The 16,447-nt window shown below is 38.8% G+C and overlaps 1 protein-coding gene across 1 annotated transcript; it reads right to left on the reverse strand.

Moving 5' to 3' along the window:
* Positions 1-991: 991 nt before the first annotated feature.
* Positions 992-13,944, reverse strand: sec14l7 (SEC14-like lipid binding 7). The gene is made up of 12 exons (XM_061075718.1): positions 13,831-13,944; positions 12,736-12,811; positions 8,458-8,501; positions 6,589-6,651; positions 5,978-6,166; positions 5,722-5,817; positions 5,575-5,635; positions 5,379-5,462; positions 4,280-4,386; positions 4,045-4,184; positions 3,096-3,265; positions 992-2,922 (listed from the first exon to the last, which is right to left on the reverse strand). Exons 1-12 carry the CDS (start codon positions 13,882-13,884, stop codon positions 2,789-2,791), a joined length of 1,218 nt encoding a protein of 405 aa, XP_060931701.1. The 5' UTR covers positions 13,885-13,944; the 3' UTR covers positions 992-2,788.
* Between the last annotated feature and the right edge of the window lie 2,503 nt (positions 13,945-16,447).

Here is a 16,447-nt window from a genome sequence, read left to right on the forward strand (position 1 = left end):
TTCCAGTTTATTCCCGTATATTCCCGTTAATTCCCGTTAATTCCCATGGAAAGTTTCCAAATTTGAATATTCCCGGAATTTTGCAACCCTAGTGGAGACACACTCAGTGTTTTGTCCAGACACAGACACCCTGCAGCTGGGACCTGGTCCCTCTGTAAAATTATAATAATAATATTAATATCAGAGCCGTGTCACTACAGTTTGACCATCATTGCACTTCCTTTTAAAAGCCATTCATATTTCTGATGATAACTCAGTGGAGTGGTGTCTGATGTCTTTTGGCCATCGTGATTAATTATTAGCTCCTAATAGTCAGTGACTGGCAGTTATGTAATACAGGTTTTACCTCTGCCTTGGCTTACAGCGCCACCCAATGGTGACACCACTGAAAGTGACGTGAAGTCAGAAAATCTGTCAACGTTACTGCAAAAACGCAGTGTTGGAATGAGTGCAAATATGTCCAGTACTTGTGCTTAAAACCTCCACACATATATAACCTATATATCCCACGCTACTGTCCTTTAACTCTATTATATTTTGGATACTTATTTTACAAACAAAACCCATCAAACTTATAGATGAAACAAATTAATTGTATATAAAGTCATTAAAAGCATCAGCTACAAGAGTAAAATGCTGCCGAAGCATCAATGACTCAGGGTTAATGATCTGACTCATGTCAAAATCTGTCACAGAGACTGATTTTTAACTTTTACAGAATATTATTATTATTATTATTATTATCAGTCTTACAGTTTCAAGCATCTGCATGTCATTGCATGTTTGTGTAATACTCTGTACAATTTAGAAGTATTTGTAAGTATCAAAATGGCTCTGCTTGTTCTCATAATGATTGAGGGGTAGTGTTTAAAATGTGTCCTATCAGATATCATTACTGTGTACAGGATCAAGTATTTCTTTATGTCAGATATTGATGTATGTGGCACCGTATGTAAGCCTGATGCAATAAAGCAGCAATTGTTTCCATATATGAATATACAATTTCAGACTTTATTATGAGTAACATTCCCATGCAAGCTAAATGTAACCAGTTTCCATAATATCAAAAACTTGTTCATTTGTTTTACATACTTATTATGTACTGAGCACTAAGATCCTTTTAAACACACAATTCAAACACAAACACTTCAGTCGAGTGTCTGGAACAATACAGTATTCATCCTTCTTTACTAAACACTTTCTGTGTTGGAATGCTGGAGGAATCAAGGTCTTTCAAAATCTTTGAATCTTGATTCCCTTCAAAGCAAAGCAACAAACCGTTTTTGTGATAATTTGATCATAGGTGTTTTTACAGCACACATTTCTCAGTATTGTCCTCACTTTTTCAAAATGTTCACTCCACACCGGCAACACAACAGCTCTCAAAGATGATGATGTATTTACACTTCATTTGTACATTTAAGACTATTTAAAACAAGTGTTTCAAATTAAACATAACACAAAATTAGACTGTAAATTAAAAAGTAAATAAGACAGACATCTGCTACATTCTCTATATTTACCTCTAAAAAACATTTGTTTTCTATTGCATTGCTGGAATATAAACAAAAAAAATCAAAGCCTGAAGCAAAGTGCAGAATCTATGATTCACACTATGATGCAAGGTAGAAAAATCTATATTCTTTTAGGATGTGTGGTTCTTTTATTTTAATGGCATCTGGATATATGCATAAACAAGATGCTACTTTAAAGAGTTGTGATACATGTTGTGATCCCAATGGTTGTTAGCGTTATGAAAGACAAATGTCAGTGGATTGTAAGATGTGTTTGAAGTGCATTTGTTTTGAAAAGGGGGAACTGAATATGAATGTGTAAAATACTCTCAATGAAAATTGCAAATGTAAATTTGTTTGGTAAAACTGTCTGCACCAGCAAATCACACCCTGAGTTTAAAATATAAAAATAAAAATCTTTAATCCTTTATGATTTCAGTATAGCTCGTGTTTACATGTCCTGATATAAATGTGTTTAAAAAGCAACATAACAAAAGCTGAAACCTTTTGTTAAGGCCAATCTCCTATGGTGTGACTTCTCACCTCGCTGTGGTTTGACTAAGTGCGTCAGTGCACCGTGACGTCACTCACTGTGTTCACATAGACCACCTAACAATAGACTCACATAGAAGGTGATTTCCCCAGGTCCATTTCCCCTCGAAAGAGCTGGTTTATGTCTATTCATCTTTTTACCAGTGCATGTCTGCATAATAAAAGACTGCAGAGATAGAAAACAATGACTTTCATTCATTCAAAACCCGAATAGATATGAAACTAACACGACAGAGCTTGTTGAAGTCAGTTTTCACCACTGAACATTCGACTGGTTGTAGATTTTCAATATTATTGCCTCAGAGAGCAGCATCTTCTTTTTCCAACACGGTTAAAATACAAATGCCATGTTTCCAAAATAAGTGTGGGGTTACAAGTGAAATCCACCCACTGATCTGCTGCATGTCCGATATGTGCAGGTTGACATTCTCCTACATTACACACAGAGCCTGGTCATGTAAATGCAATGACTGTCAGCTGTGGTTACAGGTCCTATTAAACACATACATATCAGTGATGCTGGGTTTGGTCACAAGTGACACTTTTTTGCTTTTCCTGCTGTTCAGAAACTCTTACTTCAAGTGAACATTAATCACTAATTACAAACTTATACATGCACAATGAACAGAGGGAGGGAATGGAGAGGTTACTAGTCCACCGGCCGTTTTTTGTCCAGGTTACCCGAAAGAGGGTTAATCCATCCCCGAGGCAGGAGCGCTTGATCACTGCAGCCTCCCGTCTCCTCTGCTGCAAGGATTCTGCATCTGTCCGTCCAGAGGAGGAGGAAGAACCTCGACTTTGTAGCTCACCCTCTTAGACTGAAGGAAGCTGTAGCTGTTATCAAAGCACAGCACGTCTGCACAAAGTGAAGGACAGAATTCACAGCGGTCAATCCACCCACGGCGGTTAATTTGTGAGAAATTAGTTTATCCACTGTTTTACGAGAGTTAGGATGAAGAAGTAATTCAGTAATCTGTAAACCTATTCCTGTAACTACACTGACATACAGTAGATTAGTGTGTGACTCACAGACTCCAGGCTCAGGGCAGGTGAGCCAGCTGTCTTCAGGGACCAGATGAGCATTGTAGCGTTCACTGGGCAGCACCTGCAGCATCTCACCTACTTTCTGACTGCCGCCGTCTTTGGTCCGTCGGTAAACTCCGAACCCGATATCTGCTCCGTCACTGGCAAATTGACACCTGGAAACGAGCGGGGGGGGGGCCGGAGTTTCATTGACCAAATTATCACAACTCTCCTGTGCTTTTCAAATCTTCATCAAACTTCACATTTGCATTGTAACTGATACAAACTGATAAACATTTTTTAAAGAAACTCAAGTCCTGGGTTTTACCTGATTAAAAAACACTTAGTATTAATTTGATCGGTTTTACACAATTTACAGAAGTTAAAGACTCACTCTTTGATTGTGTGTCTCTGAGCCCTAAACCTCCAGACAAAAAGTGAGGAAGACAATTTGCAAAAAAAACCTTTATTTTGAAAAAGATGGTTGAAAAAAGTCTAAATCACGTTCCACATTCAAAAAGTTTATTTAACTTTTGTCAAATCAATCTATAGACAGTTCTTGGAATATTCTTCCAATAATCTGAGGAATACAAAAAAAAGTGTGGCAGACCTTTTTCAATGTTGCAATTTGCTGTATTATGACTTATTTTGATTTACATTAAAGTCTGCTTAGCAAGGGTGTATACTCCTTTTAATACCCACTGTATTCATGATTGTGGAGGGCATTGACTGTGTTTAACAATGTTTTGCCTTTCTGCAGCAATAAATCTATTTATTAGCAATTCTTAGAATAAAAGGAACATTTATGGAAAACAGTGTTTAAACAAGCTGGTTAAACATCATTTACATTTGTGAGCTGCTACAGAAGGCCCCAAACAGCACATTATATGTGTTCGGTTCTTGCTCAGTTTGGTTTGGAGCGTACTGTAAAAAATAAGATCAGTGAACTTTGTACCTCAGGAGGCTGCTGGGTGCAGTGACATCACAGTCCAGCTGGAAGATGGAGCCGCGGCTGATGGTCACGCTATTGTCGTACTGAACCTTCACTGAGTCCTGAACATAGTACGACCTGGGCACTGTACCTCCGTACTTTATCTGCAACCGCAAAAAAACACAAAACATCGTCACCTGAATCACCACATTGGACAAAGACAGGACAAAGACAGTCAGTGTTTTCTCTTTGCTCTCACCATGGTTCTGCAGCTGGGGTCTCCGTCGGGATCAGTCAGGGTTCCTCCGTACACCACAGGAAGCTGCTTTGGGTCAATGTGTTTACGTAAAACTTCTTGCCAGTTACCTACGGACAGACGGAGGAAGCATGTTGATTTCATTGACCAGTTAGGAGCTTTTAGTCCTGCTCGTATCGCAAAGTCAGCGTTACTGTTTGTTGCAGGCTGAAAAATCTCTTTTTGCCTTGAAATTAGTTTGAGACATTCCTGGTGCCCATGTGGCCCTCGGCACTACCACAGAGTTTTATGTGAAGGTCACGACAGTAAATGATGCAAAGAGAGCCGTCCCTGAAGTGACACTTGTGTGTAGGAAGCTGTTCTCAATGTCTATAGGAGGCTCCAGCAGTCTGAGCTCCCAGAGTTTGTTGTTTTACCAAAAAAAAATGTCCCCTTCGTGTTTCCCCTCACAGTGTTTTTCTGTTTTCTGCTGAGTAACAGCAAGAGAAGTCGGCACAAATTAGGTTCAAGGCCTATGGATATTAAACTCATCACGCACACGCACACACGCACGCACACACACACACACACACACACACACACACACACACACACACACACACACACACACACACACACACACACACACACACACACACACACACACACACACACACACACACACACACACACACACACACACACACACACACACAGAGGTCACTTTGAGTAGAGATGTCGGTGCTGCCAGTGAGGACACAAGGAACAATTACAAAGACTCATAACTCCTCGTGTTCATCAGTATTGTTCTATGAAAACCTGAAAAAGTGTACACATACAATCTAGTGCTATAAACACTCTTTTTATAGCACTAGATTTAATTGAGAAAGAATCTGGTCAGTTTATGAAATATTACTTCTTGTTAAATGTGAAATATAGAGTAACAACATTATTAATAATAAGGAAAGGGTTCACTTGAACTGGATGCGTTTTGCACTGCCTGCTTAAGTTATCATTGTGAGCATGTTAGCGTGCCTACATTAGCATTTAGCTCAGAGCGCAACTGTGCTGCAGGACTCTCTGCACACTGGATTAAAAAGACAAAGGTCAAAAGTTGACTCACTTCCTAAAACGATGATCTTGTGCCGTGTTTCCTCAGAGAGGAAGTGCTTGATCAGGTTGTAGGCCATGGGAAACAGTGTAGGAGCTGCAGCAAAAGCAGAACACCAGGAGAGAATTAACAGGGTTACATTAAAACTAGTCTAAAATCAGGTCAGACAAGCACCTAAAGGCATAAAGCCACAGAGGAGCTGAAGTACCTTTGATAAGAAACACCCTTTTCAGCCCCTCTGGGTAGTTCTCCTCAAACATGGTGAGGATCTGCAGGGGAGGGAGAGAGCGGCGCCAGGCTGCAGCAGTTAAACACGGATAGAGAGACGGAACATCAGTGTTAGTGCAGGACAAACCTCTCCATAGGTCTCAATAGCAGGTTTCCATATGTGTTTCAGTCCCAGGCCTTCACAGTCGTGGATCAGAGTGATGGCTTCAATGTTCCTCCCCAACTGAGAGAGAGAGAGAGATGGATAAGTTGTAGACATATTTAGAGATGGGGGAGAAGGAGGGGATGGAGAGGAGGAGACCCAAGGAGATAAAAAATGAAGGGACAGAACGACAGCAGAGAGGGGAGGAAGAGACAAGGGAGACAGATGTTTTGGTCCTGACCTTCTCCGACTGCGTCTGACACTCCTGTCGCAGCATCTCCGTGTGTCTGATCTTGGTCTTCAGTAAGTCCTGTTTGGTGGCTGACTGCAGCAGACCTTTAGGATCCAGGGGACCAATCACATCGTACCAGATGGGGCTCCCCTCTCTGTCGTAACCACACATTCCTCCGGACGCATACTTTTCAATCACCTGACAAGAATAAGACTGAGATCGTGAGGCGACACCAAACTGCAGAGCGCTGGACACCAGTCTTCAGAACATCTGCGACAACTGTCTCATTTAACCCATCTAAAAAAAAGGTATATCTTAGGTAGTCCAGGTATTACTCATGTTGTCTGGGCCTAAATCTCGTAACACTCCCTAATGGGAACAAAAAGCAAGTCCCTGTAAAGTCAATCATGACATTTTAGAGTGAAGACACATTTTCAGGTTAGGTTATGGTTTAGACAAGTAGTTAGTAGGTTAGGGCTAGATCAAGTGTGTGTGTGTGTGTGTGTGTGTGTGTGTGTGTGTGTGTGTGTGTGTGTGTGTGTGTGTGTGTGTGTGTGTGTGTGTGTGTGTGTGTGTGTGTGTGTGTGTGTGTGTGTGTCAACATATGTTGTTATGTTCACCTCTGGAGGCTTCCAGTCAGAGATGATGGTGTCTGCTTTCATCTGCCTCCTGAACACCACATGCTGCAGACAGACACACACACACAGAAAGAGAGGTAGCAGTTATAAGCAGTGTTCACACATGCTGAGCTCTCACCCTTGTGATATTCAAATCAAAATAAATCAGATGTAACTCACTAAAAACCGACATAAAGTGAACAACACCAAATCTGCAGAGTAGCTTTACTGCTCCAGGACACAGACGGCACACTCTGTTTTTCTTCCAGAACAAATTCCCTCATTAGGTTAATTTACACTTTTCACAGCTTTTTCACAGACATTAAACCAATCAGTGACCTCTAGCTGTAACAAGAGAGTTCATCGATTATGGAAAACAACCACATCAGCTCTAAGAGAGAGTTCTGAGCTTTACATTCTACACACATGTTGTGGATTAATATTGAAATTGAGTTTTCAGGATAGAGGCCAGTCTAAAAGCAGCACTGCCATCACCCATTGGCAGTAGGATGATTGGATGTATTTGTCATACATATGAATGGTGTTTCTGCCTATGTAAATGAGGACATATTCAATAAGTGTGGAGCTCATGTGGATATTCAAATTCATTTCAAAAGAAACTTGTAATAGAAAAAAAGTTACTTGTCATGTATACTTTTACTATGTAAAGTTTTATTGTGGTAGGAGTAAAGGAAAAAATTAAGCCTATTTCGGTGTATTTTAGGCATATTCGATTAGTGTACCACTCATTTGCATATTCAAATTCAATTTCAAAGAAACTTGTAACAGAACATTTTTTAATTTTCATGGGTACTTTCATTGTGTAAAGTTTCATTTTGATAGGAGTAAAGGAAAAAAATAGCCCCATTGGGGTGTATTGTTGCCTGGCCTTATTGGCACACATTGATGAGAATTAAAGATATTTCCTCAACTAGGATTTCTTAGGACTTTTAGTATGTTGTTCTGGACACCTCATCGAAATCATCTATGCTGAAAAAAAATATTTTACAATTAGTCGGTCGTAAGACGCTACTTTGCCTGGACTACATGTGTAGTTCAGTCCAGTGGTTCCCAGCCTAGGGGTCGGGCCACTGCAAAGGGTCACCGCCCTGTTCAGACCTGGTATTTACATCTGTCCTGAGTGGTCAGATCACACGTGGACAGCCTGAGAGGCACCTTGGACACATTTGAGATCCGATCACTCATGTCGCCACCATCGCTTGAATTAAAGGACTGCCTCCTCAGCTGACATCCTCTGACCTGCTACAGTTTCATAATGAACTGAAAATATTGTACACATTTACCCAGACATTGACAGTGGACACATCTGGGTAAATACATGTGTATCTGCAAAAAGAGCAGGGAGGTGAGATCCAATCACAAGAGGACACTGGAGAAACATCCAGGACATATTTCAACAAAAGTTGTGAACAGCTTGTGATCACATATCTGTTTATAAAAAGTCTGAACAGAACCTGAAGGGTCCTGAGATGATTAATGAAAGACGAGAGAGGAAAAAAAAAGCTTTCTGCCAAAAAAATGTGCTTTTGAACTTTCCTGGTATCCTTACTTTTTTGACAGAGGACAATTTGACCTCTTTGAACTGTGTCCTTGAACAATAAACAGAGTTAACTAGATACAGGCTTTCACTATCACAAGTCTAAGAGGTTGGTAAACTCAGGTTTAATCTTTAACCGTATCATAAGATTAGCAAAGTCTTTTTTTGTGTGTGTCCTAATTTCCCTTTAAAAAGTGGAGCAGTGGATGGAGAAGCAGTACAAAATAGAAAATACGCAAGGACAGTACAAGGGCTTTAAACCTTCTGCTCATAAGTCATCACTCAAACAGCAGGTGACTGAACAAGGTGCTCACCTTTCTGATCATGGCTTCAGCTTTCACAACATTGAAGCTACGGGCTGGAAAAGAAAAACATCTTTATTAGACATCAGATTAGGCTAGAGTTGGTGTTAATGAACGCTTTAAAGACAAATTATTGTCATAATGAGGATGTGAAATGTGCTGCATTTCTCATCTTATAAGATGGGTTACCTAGTGTTACCTGAGGTCTGATGTTTATGAGAAACACAAAGACAAATTATCAACTGTATGTAAAAGCTGTAGCACTGCAGAACTGAGCGTGTCAGTTAGAAATCGCTCAAAACGTTCAGCCTGTTCTCTGCCGAGCGAGGACACGTCAAGGTTATCAGTCAATGTAAATATTGATCCTGAGTGACGGCGGGACCCCGATCGATCCTCGCCTCCCAGGAAAGTCAACAGATGCCATGTCCTGCTGTAGCCTATAGATCAGCTCTGCAGCGGAGGACATGGATCACCCAACACACTCTGATGCAAAATGCTGTTTTATTGTTATGCTCTTTCTAAAGAACAACAAACCTGCTCAAAGACTGAACACAACAAGATGATACTGCACATATTTTATTAGAATAATGGCCATGGACAAATTTTTATATTTTTTGTGGGGGTGGCAACGAAACATTATTTTTGTAAAAATGAATTTGCTGATTATTCTCTCCCTTTAAGAAACAACTGATTAGTCTAGAAAAAGTCAAAAAAAAAATAATATGGAAATGACATGCATAACCATAACATATTTTTGAAGAGTGCTGGACAAATTACGGAAGGTTTGAAAAAGTTAGAAAATCTGCACATTTAGAAGCTCCTTTAACAGGGTTTATATGCTGCCCTGTATTGTGAGCAGACTGGAATCACCAATTATCTGTCAATGGTTTTATCAAAGGGGAGAATTGTGTACTGTTCGTATTATCTACAGTGGTTAAAATCTACACCTCACAACAGCGGTCTACTGTATGTTTCTCTCATGTTTGGGATCAAAGGAGCACAGAAGTTGTCATCATTTCCTCCACCAAGGAGCTTATCTTTGTATCCCTGTCCTCCCTGTTGGTTTGTTTGTTTTTAGACCACAATAAAACAAAGAAAAGATTGAGACTAACACAAACCTTGATGGAAGGATGTGATATGAGTCAGAGAGAACCAATAAATATTGGTGCCGCTTTGGATCAGGGGACAGATCCAGGAATGTTATTTATTACTTTTTTTAACAGAGCAATTTACCTTGACATTTTCATTGATTTCTCAGATCTTGATGAAAATAAACCTCAGGCATGTTAGGGGACTGACATCAACAAGTGTTTGAGATTTGGTGCAGCTTGATTGAATTAAGATGTTTGGTCTTGGCTTGAGAGCCATTCGAGTTTTGTGTGTGTTTTTATTAATTCGCCTGTTGTATTTGATTTCATCTCATATTTGTTGGCGTTTGCGTGTCCGTGTCAAATGTTTGTGTTATTATTTTGTTATGTGCAAGTTGTTTGTGACAGAACAGGATTGAAATCAAAACCCATGTGTTCTGGTGTATTTGGAAGAATAAACAAATATGTTAGTTTGATTCAGTATCTTGACATCTGCCTTCGTCTCAGATAAACATTTAGAGGAGCTGCCAAACTGATTTGGACATGGGTATGAATTCCTATTTTGTCAATCCTACAAGACCAAAACCAATGACGATAATTAATTGATTGCTAACTGAGAGAGGCTAGGGGGGGTCCACTCACAAAAAATAGTCTCCAACCGGGGCAAGAGGCCCAAAACAGTGAAACAACAAAAAACAGGGGGGACTCTTTTGTGTGTTTCAGCACATTTGACCAGAGTCCTGTGAAGTGAATCTGACCAAATACAGATGGAAAGTAGAGTTAATGAGTTTATGCCAAGGATAGCATATGAGAATAGCTGCAGCTGCTTGTAGCCCGGAAGCCAAGTAACGGTTGCATGAGATAAGACCTGACTGTATGTGTATTGGTGGGGGTAGTATCAAGTTTCAAGTTTCAAGAGTTTATTGTCAAATGCACAACAATAACATTAAGCAGACGCTGGCAATGAAATGCTTGGGTCACAGGCTCTCTTATAGCAATGCTCAGAATATTACAAGCAAAACAAATATTGAATAAAATAATACAAAATAGAATATCAACATTTTTAAATAGAAAATAAAATATATATATATCTAAATATATATATATATATACACCCCAGCCATAAACTGTTTTTCCTGCTGCCGTCAGGTCGATGGTACCGCAACATCCGGCTCAGAGACAGTTTCATCCCCCCCATAAGAATTTTAAACTCCTCCAATCTGCAATAACTCAACTTAACCAGCATCTTAGCATATTTGCACTATTGCACATAATTGCACGATTGTTTTTTCTTCAGGTGTATATCAAAGTCAAAGTAGCTCGTATAATACGTCACAGTAGCCCATATACTGAATACCGCTTACGGCTCAAAGGACTGGTTCAGTGAGAAACAGCATACTTGGCTCACCTATAATACCCCACTTGCTCTTAAACAAGCTGTTAGCACCCCCTGACTCCCTCACACTGGTTGTAGATAGCTCACAAACAGGCCCAGCCCCCTCACGAGCAGTTCATTTCTCATAATGAGGTTTGATCTGAGATAATATGGCTTTAGTTTTAGTTTGAGGTTCATGTACTGCATGAGATATTTTCCACCAATTCAATTGAACAGACAAATTGTTTCCAGCCTTTTTGGCATCTAGTCAATAAAAAGAGGTCAAATCATCTAATGTTGCCTCATAGAGGAAAAATTCCTTGTTGGTAGAAGGTCGCACTTGTAGACAAACAACTGGCGACATCGTGACAAACACAAGTACAGGATCCTGAACTTGTTCTAAGAGCCACAGGGTGAAGAGGCTGAGAACCACTAAGTTAGAACAGGATGAAATAAAAGTATGACAGGCGTAGATACCAGAGTCTCTAACTCAGGTTTTTGCACACAGCCCTCCAGTGAAACCGCCGGATGCATGTGTAAAAACACATGGGAACAGGTTTGTGTGTGTGTATGTGTTTGTATATGTGTTTGTGAACGTGAGGTGGTTCAGGGCGAGCCTGAGGCATTAACCCCCCCTCCGTGGCATCTAAACAATTTTTGAATAGTGACATCTAATACGAAGCCTTTCTTTGGTTCGTTTCAGGGGTAAGTCGACCGTCGGGTTCCCGCCCATCAACTCAAGTTGCTCAAGTTTGAAAAGCTCGCTAATTTCTGTTGTGTGTGTCCCCAGCTGGACACTAATTTCTGTAAGTGGTCACAGCATAAAAAGAAAAAATGGGAAGCATGAGTTTTATCTTCAGAAATATGTTTTATTTCATTATTAATAAATAAAGTATTCAAATGTTTGTAATTGTAAAATCTTAATCTGAGAAGTCACTATAGTTGTTAAATAAATGTAGTGGATTAAGAAGAAACATATATCCCTTTAAAACATCGTGCAGAAGAAGCATAAGAAGTATATGTGCAAAACTGCATTAGACAAATCTTTAAAATTAAAGTTTTGAAAAAACTGGTTAAGCAAAACAATAAAAAAGTATCATATATCTTTTATTTCTGTGTATTCACCACTGTCTGTTTGTGTGTTGGATTGTCCTTTAGAAGGATTACACAATAACTACCGATTTCCATGAAACTTGTTGGAAGGATGTGTTATTGATTAGCAAACAACCTGTTACATGTTGGTGCAGATCTGGATCAAAGGGCAGATCGTGTTTCCACTGTCTTTAATATTAGAGGATCGTGTATTTTCCAACGTCTAATGATTTCTCAGAGAATAATTTGTGGGTCTTGATTAAAAAAAATCAGGCAGGGTTAGGGAACTGATATTAATCAGTGTAACATGGAGCAGATCAAAATTTGGTGGCTAGGGAATGCACTCTACTTAGTACTAGTTATATTCTACATCCTATAAGTAAAATAGCTGTTATATCAAAACAAGACAAAAGCTCAAAGGAGATTATGTAAGATACACAGTAAGGACTCATTCATTACATTTCATTTCATTTAGCTACCGCTTTTATCCAAAGCGACTTAAAATAAGTGCATTCAACCATGAACAACAAGAATCAAGTCAGTACAATTTGCTTCAAGAAAGCCAAACTACAAAGTGCGACATGTAAGTGCCATATAAGTGCTACTAAATATATATATATATTTTTTTTTAATCACCTTGTACTTGGATGTGTGTGTGTGTGTGTGTGTGTGTGTGTGTGTGTGTGTGTGTGTGTGTGTGTGTGTGTGTGTTTCCTGGGGGCCTGTAGGCCTCACCTCTGAGCCAGCGGAGGAGGTAGTGGTCGTGCTGTGCAGGCAGGTTGGGGAGGATGTCCTGGATCCTCCCACGAAACTGGAGGAAAAGAATCAGAAGGAATTGATAGTTTAATCTTTGGATGTTTTCACTTTGATTTATAAATCGAACCAGGGACAGTGACAAGGAAAAGCTCTACACTTTGGGAAATATTAGCTTTTTCACAGAGTGTAAAATAGGAAGATTGATACACGATATTAGATATTCAGCATGTGATTATCAAGGCCAGCAGAGTTCACAATAACAATACTATTGCAGTATTGAAGACTTTATAGAAATGTCTACGACCCTGTAGCATGAACCAGATAGTTATTGCATCTCAGTGGAAAACTAATAAAAAATATTTGGGAGGTGCTCCAATAACATAATATCAATATGTAATTTTGATTGGGTTAGCTTAGCATAAAGACTGGAAACCGAGGGAGCCTGTTAGCCTGGTTCTTTCCAAAAGCAACAAAAGCCACCAGAAGCTCTAAAGCTCATTTATTAACATGTTGAATATTATTTACACCTTTGTATGAAGCTAATTTACTAAAAATGAGTCAGGGTTTATCAGAATAGCTCTCTTAACCTGACGTTGTGATGTGAATGCAATATAGATTGAATTATATTCTATCTTATTTTTCTAATCTCTTCTTCTGTTTGAGTTTAAGAAGCTCTGGATGGATCCATGATCTTAATGTCAGTCATCTGTTTACTGTGTTGTATTTTATAATCTTGGTCTTTTTTTAATGGAGATTCTTAAATATAGTTAATTGGAGGAAAAAGTTCCATCTTAAAAGCATTTGAGCAACAATATCAAGTCGTATAAAACATAATTATACTCAACTGAAGTGCAAGTACCTGCAAACTGAGTAACTTCAGCACTATGGAGACGAGTCACGGAAACGCAAACTTAACACAATGTTACCATGGACACACAACAGTCACATTATAAGTGATAACAAAACACAAGCAACCAGAAGAACCCAAAGTTAAACCAATCTAATCTCACACATCACAGCTGCACACTCAGTCCTCCTGGATATAAAAAATGATATTGACGATCAATATTTTACCGCTGTTAAGATTTCAGCCTGTCTCGGGCTCAGGTCTCCCACTCGTCCACTCATGTTTCAGCTGAAGCGTTGCTCTGACAGAGGCTGAGTCTGGGAAAGAGCTGCAGTGGAGGGAAGTGGAGGTAGATGAGTAAACACCCCCCCCCCCCACACACACACACACACACACACAAACCTTTACCTTTCAGCTGAAGGCCGAGGATTGCGACACAGTCTCCCCATTTCTCCTCCTGTTTGTCAGAGATAACCAGTGGCAGAAGAAAAAAGAGGACCCTTCTCCCTATAAGCAGCACACTAACATTTCACAAATGATGTTTACATTTAATATGTAAGATTTATGTAAGTGCTTATATATTTGTAAGCAACTATCACTCCAGTGAACACCGATAACTGGAGGCTGCTAGATTGTTTTTAATGGGGATTCAATTCTCATTAATGCTAAATAGGGGGATTAATAGGGGTGTCACATAAGAAGAAATATATTAATTTACAGTTGTAACTCATGCATTAAAGTAAAATCATTCACATTTCATATCACTGGATTGTAGAGTAATTATTGTTGCATTAGTGACTATGACTTTAATGTTATAGCTGGTAAAAGTCCGGTATATTTAGGGCCCGAGCACAGACATCAAAGGTGTCTGGTGAGACCCTATTGAAATTGTAAGGATTATTATTATTATTATTATTCATTATTATTATTATTATTATTATTATTATTATTATTCAGGCAAATGAATTGGCTTTTTGAGGGCTTTAACATGCTCAACTTCTTACCAAAATTTGCAGAAAGTTAGAAAGTGCTGAAAATTTACATATTCTGAAGGAATTTTCAATGGGCGTCGCAAAATGGCTCAACGGTGCCCCCCGAGACAGCCCGAGACCCCCGGAAGGTGTTCCCATTGACCTATCTTCACAAAAATCGATATACAGGTGTATCATGACCAGACAAACAAAAAAGTCTCTTGGTGCAATTGGAAAAACACAACAGGAAGCCTGCTATTTTGCATTTAGTGGCCATTTTGGCCATATTCCACATTTTTTCTTTGATACACTTGTACCAGGGTTTTCATCGGATCAACTTCAAATTGAGATGAGTGTCATCACAACAAGATGGAGATAAAAACTGACTGACAGATTTTTTTTTAATCACACGGTGTGACCGTGGCGTGGTGTCAAAGTTTGATAACACGCCATTAAAACACGATGTTCTGTAACGCGGACATACATGGACCATGAATCCTTTGATTTCAGTCTTCCTAGATCAAAGGAAACTTTATGTCTTGCAAAGGTTACGTCTCTCTCTCTCTCAGAACTGGTTATTTTTGTTTTTTCAGACAAAAAGCATGCAACGCTTCAAAATGGATGTGCTCGGGCCCACCCAGTGCTGCTTTGCAGCCCTAAAAATTTTAAATTTATTATTATTATTATTATTCAGGCAAAAGAATTGGCTTTTTGAGGGCTTTAACATGCTCAACTTCTTACCAAAATTTGCAGAAAGTTAGAAAGTGGTGAAAATTTATTTTTCATTATGGCCCGAGCACAGACATCAAAGGTGTCTGGTGAGACCCTATTGAAATTGTAAGGATTATTATTATTATTATTATTGTTATTATTCAGGCAAATGAATTGGCTTTTTGAGGGCTTTAACATGCTCAACTTCTTACCAAAATTTGCAGAAAGTTAGAAAGTGGTGAAAATTTACGTATTCTGAAGGAATTTTCAATTATTATTATTATTATTATTATTATTTTCTTCTTCTTATTATTATTATTATTATTCAGGCAAATGAATTGGCTTTTTGAGGGCTTTAACATGCTCAACTTCTTACCAAAATTTGCAGAAAGTTAGAAAGTGGTGAAAATTTACGTATTCTGAAGGAATTTTCAATGGGCGTCGCAAAATGGCTCAACAGTGCCCCCCGAGACCCCCGGAAGGTGTTCCCATTGACCTGTCTTCACAAAAATCGATATACAGGTGTATCATGACCAGACAAACAAAAAAGTCTCTGGGTGCAATTGGAAAAACACAACAGGAAGCCTGCTATATTGCATTTAGTGGCCATTTTGGCCATATTCCACATTTTTTCTTTGATACACTTGTACCAGGGTTTTCATATTATAATTGGACCTTAAATGAACAACACATTCAGCTAAAAGTCCTCCTACAGGTAGTTTTACCAGTAAAAGAGCACAGATAATTTAAAGTGGCCATTTAGAATATAGGACCAGATGGTGAATATCCCTTGTTATAATTATATTTTATAAAATGAATGAATAACGTTTATCTTTATCTATAACAAATGATTTATATGTTGATTATGTTTTGCATTCAATCAAGTTATTTTTTTAAGTTATTGATAAAATGCAACGTGTCCCTGTGAAATGTAAGTTATTTTAGTACAGTTACAGTACAGTTCAATTTCTTTGTTAATTTCAATAAAGGAACGATTACAACATTTTTCATAAAACTTAGTTTATTCTTTAAATACACAAGCTCTTCAGAAACTGATTAGAACCCAGATACCAGGTTCACCAAAAATAAAGCTGGTGCTTATGAATAAATAGATGATTTACACATAACACTTTAGAAACAATCATAAAGCATAAAAGTACTT

Source organism: Limanda limanda, chromosome 1 (genome assembly GCF_963576545.1).
Source record: "Limanda limanda chromosome 1, fLimLim1.1, whole genome shotgun sequence".
NCBI classification, from domain to species: domain Eukaryota; kingdom Metazoa; phylum Chordata; class Actinopteri; order Pleuronectiformes; family Pleuronectidae; genus Limanda; species Limanda limanda.

Excerpts from the sequence above, each read along its gene's own strand:
- sec14l7 (XM_061075718.1), bottom strand. The coding sequence starts at position 13,884 with ATGAGTGGACGAGTGGGAGACCTGAGCCCGAGACAGGCTGAAATCTTA. Across the intron at positions 6,167-6,588 it reads CTGACTGGAAGCCTCCAGAG|GTGATTGAAAAGTATGCGTC; the intron begins GTGAACATAACA and ends TATTCTTGTCAG. Across the intron at positions 5,463-5,574 it reads AAGGGTGTTTCTTATCAAAG|CTCCTACACTGTTTCCCATG; the intron begins GTACTTCAGCTC and ends CTTTTGCTGCAG.